This window comes from Rousettus aegyptiacus, unplaced genomic scaffold (assembly GCF_014176215.1).
Source record: "Rousettus aegyptiacus isolate mRouAeg1 unplaced genomic scaffold, mRouAeg1.p scaffold_m13_p_17, whole genome shotgun sequence".
Taxonomy (NCBI): Eukaryota; Metazoa; Chordata; class Mammalia; order Chiroptera; family Pteropodidae; genus Rousettus; species Rousettus aegyptiacus.
This window is the reverse complement of record NW_023416292.1, coordinates 25,743,520-25,758,942: the sequence shown is the minus strand read 5'-3', so window position 1 is coordinate 25,758,942 and position 15,423 is coordinate 25,743,520. Positions and strand designations below refer to the sequence as shown.

At 51.5% G+C, this 15,423-nt stretch overlaps 3 protein-coding genes across 13 annotated transcripts in view; 1 reads left to right on the top strand and 2 right to left on the bottom strand.

Annotated features, from left to right (window-relative positions):
- Nucleotides 1–2,652: 2,652 nt before the first annotated feature.
- On the bottom strand, nt 2,653–7,791 carry CUNH1orf189 (chromosome unknown C1orf189 homolog). Its single transcript, XM_016141836.2, has 4 exons — nt 7,467–7,791; nt 7,100–7,140; nt 5,510–5,639; nt 2,653–4,867 (listed from the first exon to the last, which is right to left on the bottom strand). Exons 1-4 carry the CDS (start codon nt 7,497–7,499, stop codon nt 4,766–4,768), a joined length of 306 nt encoding a protein of 101 aa, XP_015997322.1. The 5' UTR covers nt 7,500–7,791; the 3' UTR covers nt 2,653–4,765.
- A 117-nt stretch (nt 7,792–7,908) lies between these two features.
- CUNH1orf43 (chromosome unknown C1orf43 homolog) lies at nt 7,909–15,333 on the bottom strand. The gene is made up of 7 exons (XM_016141828.2): nt 15,060–15,333; nt 14,591–14,692; nt 11,513–11,630; nt 11,246–11,299; nt 10,458–10,624; nt 10,318–10,376; nt 7,909–8,750 (listed from the first exon to the last, which is right to left on the bottom strand). The coding sequence occupies exons 1-7, from the start codon at nt 15,123–15,125 to the stop codon at nt 8,555–8,557; spliced, it is 762 nt and encodes a 253-aa protein (XP_015997314.1). The 5' UTR covers nt 15,126–15,333; the 3' UTR covers nt 7,909–8,554.
- The window catches only part of UBAP2L (ubiquitin associated protein 2 like), a 37,953-nt gene continuing 37,398 nt past the window's right edge, over nt 14,869–15,423 (top strand). For all 11 annotated transcript variants that reach the window (XM_016141751.2, XM_036234869.1, XM_036234870.1 and 8 more), the window contains exon 1: nt 14,869–14,964. The gene's annotated coding sequence lies outside the window, so the exon portion shown is untranslated. The remainder of the gene's footprint in view (nt 14,965–15,423) is intronic.

Sequence of the window (15,423 nt, the reverse complement as noted above, 5' to 3'; positions counted from 1 at the left end):
GGGCGGGCCGTCCGGCCGGGCTGCACATCCGGGCACCTGTCCTTCGCAAAGGCTCCCACATGGGGCTTCTCCCCTGATGTCACGGCCCCAGCGCCCCGCCGGAGGATAAGCAGTGTCAGCAGCTCCCTCTCAGCCTGGCCACCTGTTCTCAACTCCCTTCCGGCTGCCCTGGGGCTCTTCGGGGTGGGGGGGGCCTGCGCACCCCGCCTTACCCTTCCAGCGGGACACCCGCCCTCCCCAGACCACCTCCTCAAGACGGCTGAGGACTTCCCAGGGGGCCATCCCGGGACCTTCCTGCTCTTCTGTACTATGAGCAGCTGTGAGAAACTTCTAGAATGCTTGGCTGCTTCTTCCCATCATCTTGTCCCTTCTCACCTTCTCCCCGTGTCCTCTAGGCATCCTCCTTAAAGTCACCCTCGGATGTCCAGAAGAGTGACTTGTCTCACTGCCAGGCTCCAGCCTGGGCTCCCGGGCCTGGCACATTGAAAGTAAGACTTTAAGAGGTCAAGGGCGAGGGGGCACCCCCTCCGCCAGGGAGCGACGAGCAGTCCTCGGGCCTCGCCGCCTCTGCTGAGAGCTCCTGGGCTGGCCTCGCTAGGGGCCTAGCCTCACAGGGGTCCAGCCTGCTTCCTTTCCGGGAGATTCTTCTTCTGAAGAGAATCAGGTCTGTCGAGTGTCATGTGGCAGGCAGATGCTCCTCTCTACTGTGACAGAAAGGAGGCTGACTTATAGCTGCGCTGGGGCAAGGGCGGGGGGCTCGGGTGGAGTGGGGGGGTGGGGGAGGGGGCTCTGCTTCAGCCCCCAGGCCTGTTCCATGTGTCCTCGTTCCCATTAGTCTGGACACCCCCCCCTCCCCGCGCACACACACACACACACAGGCCACACACACACTCGGTGCCCTTGATGTGGATCGATAGCCTGTCCCGAGCCCCAGTGACTGTCGTGCGGCTCTTGCCTTCCAGGGGGAGACTGACAAGTGGGCGTACGAGCCCCAAAGTAGGCACCTGCCCTGTTGCTTCGTGCCCTTGTTCCTTCATGGCTCTCGGCTTGGGGTTGTGAGTAATGTTCACTTTCCTGACCTTCCTTTTTACCCCTGTCCCCAAGTCCTAGTTCCTGTTTCTGAGAACCTCGAGTGCCCTGGGGAGCCAGGGGCTGGAGGGAGAGAGGCTGGGGCAAGGACCGGCAGGAATGGAAAGGACTCGAGTGTTTAGGGCACTAGGCAGAGAAGGGAATGTCGCATGGGGGACAAACAGTTGTCCTAGGAGACTCTGACTGGGTGGCCTAAGTAGGCAGAAAGAAACATCAGACGGCCTCTGACGAAAGCCTCCAGCCCTCCTGGAAGTACCTTCTGTGCAGCCTTTTCAAACAGGATCGAGCCCTTCTGAGCCAGAGGAGCCGAATAAGACAGCGGCCTCAGAGGGAAAGGACCCGACGGGTTGACGGGGTGAACTACTCAGCTGATGTGATGAGGGCAGACAGAGGACACTGAGGGGATCGGAGGGGACGGGCTGTGCAGGGGGCCGGCCTGCCAATACGGGAGCCAGCCTGGCACTGACAAGCCCCGGGGAGAGAGGCCAAGGTCAGGGATCAAGGCAGAGGGGGCGGGGTGATCTGCGGATGCAAAGGAACAGAGGAGAGGGGAATAAAAGCGGGCGAGGGGTTGCACTGGGGGGGGGAGGCAGCCAGGTGATGGCAAGGACACAGGGAGGGAAAACCGTCATAGGGAGGGGGCAAAAAAAAACCCCAAAACAGCAACAACTTTCCTCCCCCCTTTGAAGTCTAGCTGGGCTAATAAACTGACAAGAGACGGATTAACGGGACATGTCCAAATGTCCGTGCTTCGCTCTGCACTTTGGGGGGCCGCGAGACCAGAAACGCACTGGGCGAGTGAGGCTTAGATGCTGTCGTGGGCGAAGGAGAAAGGGGAGCAGGGGGTCTGGGTTCCACGTGGGGAAAACCGGCGAGTCACAGGGAGCCGAAAAGAGCAGGACACAGGGACACACGCGTGGCCAACAAATTCCTGCTGGGCGACCGGGGACAAGGGGACGCCGTGGAGGCCCCGTGAGCAGCCCCCTGCTGGGGGGCCTCCTGGCGGGTGCTCAGGTGGCGTGCTGTCACCTCGGGGAGCAGCCCTTCCAGGGGAATCTCTCAGGTAGGGAGGGGGAGGGCCACAGGGTCTTTCTGCGTCTTTTGTTTCATAATGATCGGCTGCAAGTCAACATCCCAAAAGGCCCATTCTGGGTGGCAAAACTTTGGTCCCCTTTGGCAGGAAAACGTCCTCACGTTTACTTTGGAGTACATGCCACCTCTCTGCTAAACGCTGATAATCGGTCCCCACAGCGACCCAAGGAGGCGGGCTTCGTTACCAACGTTTTACATGGAAGGAACCGTGACCCAGAAAGTTAAAGCAACCCGCCAAGGCCACACAGGCAGCAAGCGACAGAGGCCAGGGTCAAACCCGGATCTGTCAAGTTGGCACCCAATCCCCTAACACCGCGCTGTGCTGCGCATGCGTGAGAGGCGGAGGCGGGCTGGAAGCGGCGACGGGGAGCTGGGCCCGGGGGCCCGACGGGGCTGGGCGGCGGGGGGGCAGGCAGGAGGCTCAGAGATCCCGTCTCAGGCCAGCGGGTCGGATCCCGGCCATGCACGTGGTTCCGTCTCCTCTCGCGACACACTTGCCATTACTCCCCACCAGCCCGTGAGCCCCACGGCGCTGGGTGTGATAGCAGACATGCAACTTATAAGGTGACTCCCGGTGAGCCTAGTCGCCACCTGACACTATCCAGTCACTTCGGTATTACCGCCTGTGTTCCCCGTGCGGTACTTTTCATCCCCGTGACTATTGCGCAACCGCCATTTGTACGTCTTAACCCCTTCCTCGTTTTCACCCGGCCCCAGCCCTCCTCCCATCTGGCAGCCATCCGTTTGTTTTCTGCGAGTCTGTTTCTGTTTTATTTGTTCATTAATTCTGTTCTTCGGATGCTACACATAAGTCATCTGGTAATTATCTTTGTCTGACCTATTTCACTTGTCATAATGCCTTCTAGGTCCATCCATGTTGTTGCAGACGGTCAGATTTCATTCTTTTTTGTGGCCGAGAAATACTCCATTGCATATATGCACCACGTCTTCTTCTTCCAGTCACCTACTGATGGGCATTTAGGTGGCGCCCACATCTTGGCTGTTGTGAATAACGCTGCAGTGAACATAAAGGCACATGTATCTTTTCGAATTCGTGTCTTGGATTCTTCAGATGAATACCCAGAAGTGGAATTGCGGGGTCATAAAGTAGTTTTAATTTTCTGCGGAACCTCCATACTGTTCTCCAGAGTGGCTGCACCCATTTATAATCTCATCGACAGTGCACAAGGGTTCCATTTTTTCCACATCCTCACCAGCACTTATTTTTAATCCTCTTAATGACCCTATGATATGGGTATTATTGTCCCCATTTTCAGAAGAGGAAACCGAGGCTTAGAGAAGTAGCTTGCACAATAATTAGAAGCCAGACTTTGAACCCGCACTGGACTTCCCAGCTGTGTCTTCCCCGTACCTTGATGCCTCTCTGTGCTTGTCAGTGCGGTGTAGGGAGAGAAGGGAGGAGGAGCAGCTCTGACCATTGAAAAATACATATCGAGGGATGGAGACAGACTTGGGGGAGGAGGAACGGAAAGGTACGAGTCTTGCAGTGGAGGTGTAGTCACGTGGAGTTGAGGGCAGGAAAAGATCAGCGTGAAAGGATGAGTGACCAGTTTGGATGCAAACGGCAAGGGGGAGAGCGCGGAAAAGTGTGCGTGGTGGTGATTGCATCACAGGGCGATGGCGTCTTCCTGCGGCTGTTACTGGGGGCGTCTCTCCATATAGAGAATAAGCTGATGACGGTTGCCAAAAGGTAGGGGAGGAGGATGAGAACTTTTTAAAAAAATGGGGCTCTCTCTGGTTTGGGATGTCATTTGAATGTAAAGTGGAAAGTAAGGCTCTTGGTGGCCTATAGAAGCGTATGATTACAGTACTTTACCGTCTTTTTCGAAGTTCGACTGTCTTTAGATTGAACGCTCCTTCTGGTCCCCTGTAAATCCTACGACTGCTTACATCTATTTGTGAAGTTACCTGCCTGACCTGTAACAGCATTTGAGTTTGGAACCTTGTCATTTTGCAGAGGTGGGATTCAGGCCCAGAGGAAAGGGACTGACCCAAGGTCTCACAGTAACCGGCTGACCCAACACCTAAAATCCAAGCCTCCTGACACTCGAGCACCTCGCGCCTGTGCATTAACAGCCACATTCAGAGCTGCTTGTCCAAGGCACAGAAGAGATCCGCGGAAGTGAGATCTAAGATGTGATGAGCAAAATCCAGCAGCTACATTTAGATTACTGCACCTGCGAATAAGCACTTTTGAAGCAAATCAAGACTCGAGGACGGAAGGATGAGTCGAGTGGTCTAAGTTTGAACCTTTAAGAGCTAGCTTTACTCGGCAAAGGAAATCGGGACCCTCTCACTGTCCACCTCCCCTGCCCTCGCCCCACTGCAGATCTCATGCTGACCACAAGGTGTCACTCTTGTTCTCACCGTTGTTTCATAGGTAGTTTCCCAGTAGCACCAGGGGTTGACATGAGAAAAGGGTTGCGTGTGGGAGCATCATGCTAAGTCCCGGGCGGATAACTAGATACAGGTGTGTTTTAGGAAGGGCAGTCAAGGTAGTGGGGGCTCAAGGCGGCTAGGTGAGCAGACGTGGTGGAATGGAAGGGCAGCGTTCCGGATGCCATCAGAGTCTCTCCACGTAAAAAGCTTTGCCCATCTGTCTCAGTTCCTGTTGGTACTGCCGATGCTCCCTTTCAAACAGCTGGTGCAGGGCAGCTTGACGGACCTGGGGCGGGGCAGGGGGTGGGTGGAGCAGAATAGAGTGTGATGTTTGCCCCCTATTTACCCGCCCCCTCTCTCCCTGGTTGCTTTGCTATCAGTAGTGTTCTCTTGGATATGGTCTTAGCTGTGACATGAAGCTAGGCAGTGGCATAGAGGCTGACCACTGGAGGAGAAGCCTACGCAATTTTTTCTCCAGGGGTGAGGCCCCATGTTCAGAAAATGTTTGCAGAGAACATACCATGAACGAGGAACTCTGCTGGGTACCTGGATACAAGATGGTGACATGACAGCAGTTGAGGACTCAAGAGAGAGAGAGCGAGCGGGGGTGGGGGGGAGGGAGAGGTGGGTGGTACAAGGCACTAAAGCAGTTCTGAGTCTCACCAAGATGAAAGGAGCAAGGACTAGACTGCATAGACTGCGCTTTGGGACTCTGGAATGTTCCATCTGCCGCTGAACGCAAAGCCTCACTTAATGAGCAGAGCGCTTTGGCATTTGGAGTGAGAGCTATTGTCTCCGTAACGGTGGAAACGTCAGAGGCACATGAAATGGGTCAGTGACAGCAGAGACCAGGAGCCTGGGAAGCCCAGTGGCCAAAGGCGCAAGGCCGCAGTGGGCGGGACTTCTGGTCACCCTTGCAAGAACTCACCACCAGTAGTTGCTTGTTGGCCAGTGCCAACTCCTGTACCATGGTGTCCTGCATCCTTAGGTAGGCATACGGGTTTCTCCTCTGGCTCAATGTCTTCTGCCACGCACAGTGAGTGTGTGAATTTTGCCACCTGCCCCAGGTATAAAGGTAGGGGTCGAATGGGTTAGAGTTAGGAGTAGGAACAAAAACCCCATCGATGAGGCTGCTTCTTCACCAGAAACTCTGTGACAGTGTCAGAGGACTGCAAACTCCTTGAAAGGCCGACTAGAAGTGACTTAGAACCTAGTATATAGAACACGCATTGTCCTTTCATCATTGTGATAACCATGGGACACACACGTTAATTTTTGCATTATACAAAGAAACGAAGTTCAGATGGGTTGCCCAAGATCGCTCAATGGCAGACCTGGATGTCAAGTCCGAGCTAAGGATTACTTCCCGCCATCACGCCAGTGATTCTCAGCCCGGACTAGTCACATTCTGGAATGCTTTGTTAAGGTTTGTTTTAATATGTAAAAGGTATGTACATATGTATCACATATGCACGCATACATACATATATGTATGTAAATGTATCCTCCATTTGCATAACCCTTGGATTTTTCTTAAAATCAAGTATTTTTTTACAGATGACTAGGAAATTAAATACACACAGAAATATAGTCAATTACAAGCAAAAGCTTCATTCTTTTGCCCGCACCAATCCATCTCAACTTTATCATGGTTTCTTGTGTATCTTTCCAGAAAAATTTTCTATCATTTACCAGCAAGGATAGCTTTTTATTTATTTTTAACATGGAATTATACATTTATATAAGCAATATTACTTAACAATTTGGACTTTTCATATCAGCGCATAGAGACTTGCTTCGTTCAGTTTGAAGGCTGCCTAGTATTTTTGTATCATAATTTAACCAGCAGGTTAAAACCAGGTGGTTTCTAGCTTTTCCACTTTCATAAACGACGCTGTCGTTTGAAGGTGCGTGTTTGTAAGGTAAATAAATTCCTAGGAGTTGCCATTTCAGAGGTCATTTAAATTGATAGATTTCGTCAAACTGCCTTTGTAAAAAAAGGCTACATTGATCTTGACTCCTGCTAAGAGTATACACATTCTTGTTACCACGAATCCTCGCTAGCACTTGGTCTAACTTGAAACCTTTAAAAACAGGGCTACCCTAGCCAATCTGACCATTTTAGTCCAAATCTCTCAAATTAAGACCTAAGGATGTTTTTTTTTAAAAAGCTCCCCAGGTGAAGGAGATACACAGCCTAGTCTTTTGAGTCTTCTCACTCATTCAACAAATACTTCCTGCATCCCTAACACAGGATTAGTACAGTGCCAGGCAACAACAAATAAATAAATAGTTTGTTTCCTTATAAAATAAATAAAATGAAAACAAAAACTTAAACTAGCAGGCCCTTGGAGGCTGGTCTCTGCTCGAGGGAATGAGGGCGCTTCGGCCCCACCATTTCCTTTCCTTCTTGATGAGCCCCCGATAGGATGGAGCAGAGCTGAGAGGCAGCTCAGGAAGGCCAGGAGGGAAAGAGGCCAAGTTGAAGGACAGCAGAAGACATGCAAGTGGAGATTACCTGTCAACCATCTTCTTAAGTTCCAGGGCCCTCTCAAAACTCTGCAAGAAAAGTGAGTTCTGTTGCCCTGCGTCACCTCCATTGCCATGCCCATGCCCCTACTGGGGGGAGGGGAGGGGAGACTGACCTTTCTCTTTGGAGAGGGCGTGGCCAGCTTCCTAGGGCAGGAGGAAGGCTCTAGGCCTCGCAGGATGGAGAACAGGCAGGGCTTGGTATGGCCCAGGTATTCGAATGCCTGCTGCCTGCTAGTCTCCCACTCCTGCTCCTACCTCCTGTACACCAAGGGCCTCTCAGGGAGTCCCCGGTCAGCTGATCTGGAGCCTGGAGGGAGGCCCCTCCTGCCCGGCCCCCTGCCCACTCTGCGTACCTTGTCCACCTTTGCCATTTTTTCCACAGACATGTCTATAGACTTGCTTGATCCGGTCTTGGGAGCCCGAGCAGGCGCCTTTCAGTTTGGTTCAGTCACCAAGGTTTCAGTAGTCATAGCGACATTTATGCCTCCAACAATGACCCTGGGCCTAGGAGGTGATTGGTCATCTGGCCAGTTGCCCCGGAGACGTGAAGGGAGTCCTGGTTCTCCAGCTTCTATTAGTGACGCAGGTAATTCTCTGAGCAAGGACCGGAGTCCCAATTTCAGGACTTCTGTTGGGTCCCAAGAAGTAGGTGCACGATCCCAGGTCCAGGGTTCCCAGTCCCACAGTCCTCTGGGGGCAAGGCCACGTGTCCCGCCCTGCCAGGCATTTGCAGAGAACGCATCACACGCCCCTTTTATTAAAAGGCCACTGGAAAGGAATGAACCGCGGGCCTTATTTTGTCACTGTTCATTTTATTCAATAATTGATAAAGGCAGACCCGTGCACTGGTCTGCCCACCCCGTCACACTGTCCCAGAGCTTCCATCCCCAATCGAGGAGGGGACGGGATTCTGTCAGGTGCCAAACATCCCTCTCCCGTTTATTCCCGACGACACGGAATGAGTGACAGGCGGGCCGCGCGTGTCGGGGAGGTGGCTTTCACACTTCCTGGTTGGAGTGCAGCGCCAGGGGAGTTGTTCCACATGCCACCCACGGCCTCCCCCGCCCTCCCCACCGATCAGCGGGTTCCCAGTCAACCGTGTACAGAGTCAGGTGTGGAGGACGCCTCACCCCGTCCCTGACTCCCACCCTTGGGGTTTATGGAGTCTGGAAAAGGGCAGTGAACTGTGATCAAAACCAAGGGAGGATTTTCAAGGAAGCTCTGACAGGAACATTAAGAAAAACGTCTGAATTCAACTCCAGAAAAAAGTGCTACCAAGGGAAAATGCAGTCTTCACCAACGCTTGGAGAAAGGCCGGCGAACGGCCCCCGGGCGTGCGCTCTGAGAGCTCGGCACACGATGGGGGCTGCGGCCCGCGGCCGGCGGAGCCGGGACCGCTGCAGTCTGTGCGGCTCCCTCGGGCGAGGGCCCTCCAGCTGCGTCACAGCGTGCTCTCCAGCGTGTTGTAGTTGTCTTTAAAGCTCTTCAACTCCAGGAAGTGCTTGGCACGTTTACTCTTCTGACTGGAGGGCAGGTATGTTACCTGGATGGTGGTCGGGGAGACCTCAGGAGACTGGGTGAGGTCTTTGGCTGCGGATTGGTGCTGTCGCTGAGAGCTCCCGCCACGTGCTTTGACCCTGAAGAGCAGGAGGGCAGGTCACGGACAGAGTGAGCACTAATGGGGGAACACAACTCAGAGCTCATCCGTCACATCACGCAGCCACCGCCACGAACGGTCTCTGTCCCGTCTTATAAACCAGTTACTAAAGCCCTACCTGGTAGCTTAGAAACAGAAACCAACTTCCCAGAGTCCTTGCCTCTAGCTCGACCTTTTCTTCATCTCCCTGTGCTTAAAGAAAACTTTTAATTCTGCCGAGTCACCTGACGTGTGTGTGCCACTAATATACTCTACAGAGAGAGTCCCTTAAACCCTGAACACCGAAAGAAGAGAGGCGACTGAGCGCTTACCACGCGTCAAGACGTCACACGCGGTGCTCCACCAACACCTAACTTACTGCCACCCCAGCACCCCTAATTGGTGGGCCCTCCCCACTCCGCAGGTTGGGAAACTGAGGGTCCATCAAGTAACTTGCTTGGGGTCACAAAGCTAGTAAGTGACAGAGAGCTGGGACTCAAGCCCGAATTGTCAGATTTCAGAGCCTATTCTGTTTTCACCATACCCACTGAATCTCTCCCGAAACTAGAAAGAAACTGAATTAAAAAAAAATTGTGGTAAAATCGACCACAATTTACCATCTTAAGCCTTTTTTAAATGTTCACACTTTGGTAGTTATGCGCATTCACATCACTGTGAACTTTTCTCATCTTGCAAAACAAACGACCTGTGACCTCCCCCCACGCTCCCCGCCACGCTCCTTTCCATCTCTGCGAATCTGACTGCTCTCCACGCCTCTTTCAAGAAAACGATTCTGAGCAGGCCTCCTGCCTGAATTCTAGACCAAACACCTTTTCCATCCTCCCCACGTGTTCGTTTTTATTACCGTTCTTTTTCCTCTTCAGGCAACAAAGTAGTTTATTTTCAGGGACAGGGGGAAGATGGGATGCACCCCTTATCTTCTGAGAAAGATCTATATTCAACACCGTGGAAAACAGATGTATTCTTTCCCTTCGTGACTATTAACTGTTTTTTACTCTAGACAGCTTTGCCTCTTTACCCTTTACTTTAACATCTACATGAACAACATAACGCAGCTATGTCAGTACTTAAAACATTGCCAGACAAAAGTCGTGACTCCTCTCCTATCACGAACACTCCACGGCTGACCCTACAGTGACATCCTGTTTCTGACAGGGTTACTAATGCTTTATGTGGTAATAAAAATGAGTGGCATTTAATTCTTACTTTTATCAGAACAAGACACAAAAGGAGGACACTGGGACCTTAGAAGAGAAGGACTCTCTGTGCTGAAAAGCTTCATTCCTTTTTACACCAATCCTGACATTTTACTGAGCTGGCCAAAACAAACAAACAGAAAAACAAAAAACACTGCAAGGAAAGGAAGCGTGGAGCCCGGGGCAGGAGCGCGTCCCTCCTCTCTGAGCGGCAGGTACTACATCCTAGACCTGATGGCCTTAGGGCGCCACGGCTCTGTACTGCCTTACAAAGGTCACGTCACTGGGGGACAGCCCAGCGCTACCCTGTTCTCCGACCAGTCCCCCGCACGTCCTCGCCTCTAAACTCACACGCTGGCCAGCTCGGTCAGGGCCTCCTGGTAGCGCAGGTACTCGCTCCGGCCAAAGACCTGAGGAAAGAAGACAAAGAGTGAGGACCTCGGTCTGGGGCCCTTTAGGTCCCCGAGGGAGAGAGCGGCCACCCCGCTTACCCCTGTCCCGTAGCGGGCCGTCTCGTAGCCGTCCAGCAGGGTGTCGATGAGGGCCTTACGCACGCCCCTGAAGGGAGTGCTGGCGCTCCGGAGGTCTAGCAGGTAGGAGCGGAAGTTCTTGCCCATTAAGGAACGGGGGTGGCGGCCTTCGGCATGAAACGGGATCTCTGAGGAGATAATGGCACGGTGACACCTCCTCCCGCTCGTCAGTCATCCCAGTTCATTTCCCTAACTTAGAAATGGGTCTAATGAGTTGAGGGAAATCATAAAGAATGAAGACTGGGCATACGCGGCTGTCTTGGTTGCCATTTGGTGGTGGCGGCACAACTGTAAGCTACAGTGACGATACACGACACCGCCTTCCCATCTACCCTCCCTCCCCGTTGCCCACCCTGGCTTTGAGATGTGAACCATGTTCTGGCAGAGACAGAGCTTACGTGACGATTATCAGAGAATAAAAAAGATTCAAGAACCATCTATCTTGGGCTTTGCAGTAAAGCAGATGACGCCTATTTTCTTGTGGAAAAACAAGCAAGTTACCACCATCTAGTACATCGAACTAAAAGGTCTAAAGGACAAAACAAATTCAGAGTCTTTGGAGAAGAAACAACTTGCCTACAGCATTTTCTTAGGCAAGATTGTTACCCAGAACTCTCAAAATGCTAGGAAAAGCCTGCTGGCCAGGGATGTGCAGAGGGGACAGTCTACCACGTTCTGACAGCTGGGCTCCTCCCTGTCTTCCCCAGTGGGCCTTTGGGATGCTGAACAGTCTGTCGAGCAGCCCTTACCAGAGGCACGGATGGCATCCAGAGCTTTCATCCTGTACAGATAGTTGTAGCAATCTGTTGAGAAAGATTGGTCTCAGGCAAAACTCGCAAAAGATTCTCCAAACTCCAACAAGCTAACAGACCGCCTCCCCGCATCCGTCATACTCCCAGGAACAGGGGACCAGAGCTGCTGGTTTTGCCAGCAGCTCTGCTACGACTGCGCGCACAAAGGCACCCTGCACTTGAGGGACTCCCAGCTGAGGTCCTCTCCGGGGGCGTGCTGCGTACTCAGGTTCCCCTGCGTCTCCAGCTGCAGCAGTCTGGCGTCGTCGTCCGCAAGGAGCTGAGGTTCGTACTTGATATCCTGCACCCTGGAGAGTCGAATATCAATCTCCTCTTTTAAGTCCTGTTCACAGAGAAAAGAACATGCCATCACTCAACCTGCACTCTGCTCCCATCAACCTGGAAACGGAGCAGAGTGATGGGCAATGCGACAGAAGCAGAGAAAGGTTCATTTGGCTGATGAAACTGCAAGATGAGACTCAAGAATTTAAGAAGGGGACTGGGTTCACTAAGAACCTCTCCCCACGCTGTCTCTAACTTAGACCTTCTAAACTGCCAGGATGCCTCCCAGCCCCGTAACACACATAGGGTTTGACTTTCAGCTGGATTTGGAATCCTCTTGGTTCAGTGTTATAGAGAGCTTCCCAGGCTGGGAAGAAATCAAGAGCAATGGAAGTCACAATCCACCCTAAAAATCCCTAGGGAGGCCTGTACGTGGCTTATAACAGTTTGAGTGAGGACTATCCCGCCTGGTGGAACTTATTTAATTTCCTAAATAGGTAATTCACATCCATAGTATAAAATTCAGAAAGGTGCTGAAGGTGTCAGCCCTCACTTATCCAGAAGCAACCGCTGTTAACAGTTTCACATTCTTCTCTTAGTTGAAAGGCTTGCCCGAACCAACAAATACTTTTTCTTGTAATTTAGAAACTTCCATTGTGAAATATATCACACATAGCACTCACCTGGCACAGGTGTATATTTTAAATAGTTCTGAGACTTATATGCTTGTACCTACCCACCATCGTTTAAGTTCTGGAACACAATGACTTCCCTGACTTAACAACCCCCGAATTACAATTTGTCAACAGTCTTGATTCTCTTCACTGTTCTATCACCCCAAACAAGATGCTTAGCTTTGTCTGGTTTTGAACTTTATACAAGTGGAAAAATACTTTTTGAATTCCCCTGCAACCTGTCTTTCAAAATTTTAAATAGCCTTTGAGTGAATTTACGTGCAATAAGATGCATCCACTTTAAGTGCATAGATTGATGAGTTTTGACAAACGAGTATACCCACTCCACCACCATTCCAATCGAGACACAGAATACATCCATCACCCCTAAACGTTCTTCATACCCTTTGCAGCCAACCTCCCCCTCTGTGCCCCAAGCAACGCCGATGTACTTTCCACCCATATAGTTCTGCCTGTGGCAGAATTACATGTAGCAGAATGGAATCACAAGGTACATGTTCTCGTGAATGGCTTTTTTTTGCTTTTTGTCACTCAGCGTGTTTTTGAGCTCCAAATTTGCAACGTACACTTTTCATTCACAAATATTTGGAGATTCATTTGTGTTCATGTTTATCTTCAGTTTATTTTCATTTTTTATAGTATTCCAGAATACAAATACAGCCATTCTTAAATGGACATTGGACTTTTTAAAAAAAAAATATTACTATGTTATGAATATTCTTGTACATGTCTTCCTGTACACATGAGCAAAAACTTCTCTATGGTAGGATCCGAATTGCTGGGCTGTGGATTAGGTTACATGTGCAAGCTTACTAGATAAAGCCCAATTATTTCCCATAGTGGTTAAACTAACTGATACTTCCACTAACGATGAATGAGAAATTGGGAATTTTTAAAAGTAAAAAGAACCTCGATCTCATCTAAGGGTCCAGGAAGCTCCTAAGCAGTCAGAGTTTGGTTGGCTCGTGCAGTACTGGAAGCCAACCCTGCATTCCTCTTATGGAGGCAGCAGGCATTTTGGAGAATTGAGGGAATGTAGGAGGAGCACTGATGACATTTCAGCCTGTGGCATCTTCCTTGAGGTTTTCCATGAAATACATTAGCAAAGAACAGAAGGGAGAGTTAATAACACTGGTTAATAGAAGAACGCTGGTCCAGAAACTGAGAGAACCGTGTACTAGCTCTAGCTCTCCCACTAACCTGATTTTCACTCAAAACGAATTATTGACTGCCTACTATACGTAGGCCCTGGCTTTGCAGTGAAAAAAAAAAAAAAAACTGGCACAGTACCTGCATTCTTGAAGCTTACAGTTTAGTGGGAGAGGCATTAAACAAATAGAAAATTAAACAAAAAAATTTGTGGTAAAATGTTATCTAAAAAAATCAGAGAACAATAAGAAAACAAAGACTTGGATCTACTTCAAAGAGATAACAAGTACTCCTTGTTGGAGGAAATAACAAATAAACTAAGAGCTAAAGAACAAATGAGCTAGTCACGTGACATCTGAAAGATCACTCTAGGCCATGGTAACGGCACACGGAAAAGTGGGAAATTCAACCAGTACAGCTGGATCCCAGTGATCGCGGGAGAGCCAGGCAAGGGGAGGCCAGTAAGGGCAACAGGTGCTTTTTACTCAGAAGCAGATGACAGAAACAGCAGGATGGTGGGGGGTTAGCAAGAGTTCCGATTTAGACACGTTAGGTGTGACATGCCTATCAGACATCTACTGTCAGGCCGCTGGATACGTAAGTATGGAGCTCAGGAAAGAGGTCTGGGGTAGTTTCATCAGCAGACAACCAGGCAAAGGAAAGGAAGGCCATTACAGAGAGGCTGCTGAGTGGTTTGTTCACTTTCTGTACATCGTGGGCAAACTGCTTCCTTCTCGTAGATTTGTTTGTAACATGAATGTTGAACCAGATGATTTATAGAGCCTAAGTCTCAAGTTCTGCAAAGGCACCTCTTCTTATTGAGCTGGGGCTAATTCTAACCACCCTAAGCCCAGCCTTAAAAACAAAACAAAACCCGAAAACACCAGGTTGTTTAAGGCACGCTGTGAAGCATCTTTAAACAAAAGTTGGGAATTTTAACCCAAGCCTTTCATTCTGCAGATGCAGAAACTTAAGTTCCTGGGTAAGCTACCCGCTGTGGCACAGCAGCCAGCAGGTAAGCCGGTGCCCAGGCTGACCGCTACTGTCCCATCTACTAAGGTAAGCACGTGGGTGACCCGACAAGGAAGCGGGCGAGTTATTTCTAAACGCAAAAGAAATCTCACTCCGGGCCCCAACATCTGGAGAACCAGGCCAATCTCGTGCCTTAAGGACCTACCTTGGGGGCATTGTGTCCCACAGGGACATGAGGTCCCCTTCGGGATTTCATTGCAAAGCGCATGATTTGCCTCTTCACAAAAATAAATAGCAGTACAAACACCTGTCCAAAAGACGAGAGAAGAAACTTTAATGACGTGCCTTCATTTCCGATCCCCGGATTCGGGCTCTCAGGGGCGCTTCGAGGGTGCGCCCTGGGGCCCGGAAAGGCCGCCAGGGAGGGGGGAGGCCGGGCAGCCCGCGGCGTGGAGGCGTGGGGGTCCGTCTCCGGGCCTGGAGGGAGGGTTCTCGGCCAGGGGCGGGGCAGCCCGGGAGTCGGAGACTTCTGCTCCCAGGTACTCCTGGGATAGGAGTCAAAGCCCAGAAAAGGCGCAGGTGAGTGGGTGGAGGACGAGGACAGGGAGCAGCTCGCGAGGAGGGTCTCGACTGGGTCAGACGCGACAGCGGAATGGGGCGGGGGATCTCCTCACCAGGCTCCCGTAGGCCATCACCAGCACGACATTCACGCCGGACAGCCAGTTACTGCTGGACGCCATGGCCTCCCCAACCCGCGCAGAACCGCTCCGGCTTCCCCTGCCGCCCCGCCTCGTCAGCCCGGGCTCCGCCGAGGCAACGGCGCCTGGGCTCCCTGCAGCTCCCCAGCCATTTCCTCACGGGGAAACACGAAGGCTGACCCGGCCAGAAAACATGGCGGACGGGGGGGAGGGGCTGGGAAAGAAGAACGACGCCTTCCCGCTTCCCCTCAGCACGTGACTCGGGCAGGCAATGGCCCCCGCGGGCGGTGAGCGCGGAGACGCGGAACTACGCCGGTCGGAGGAGGCGGAGCGCATGCGT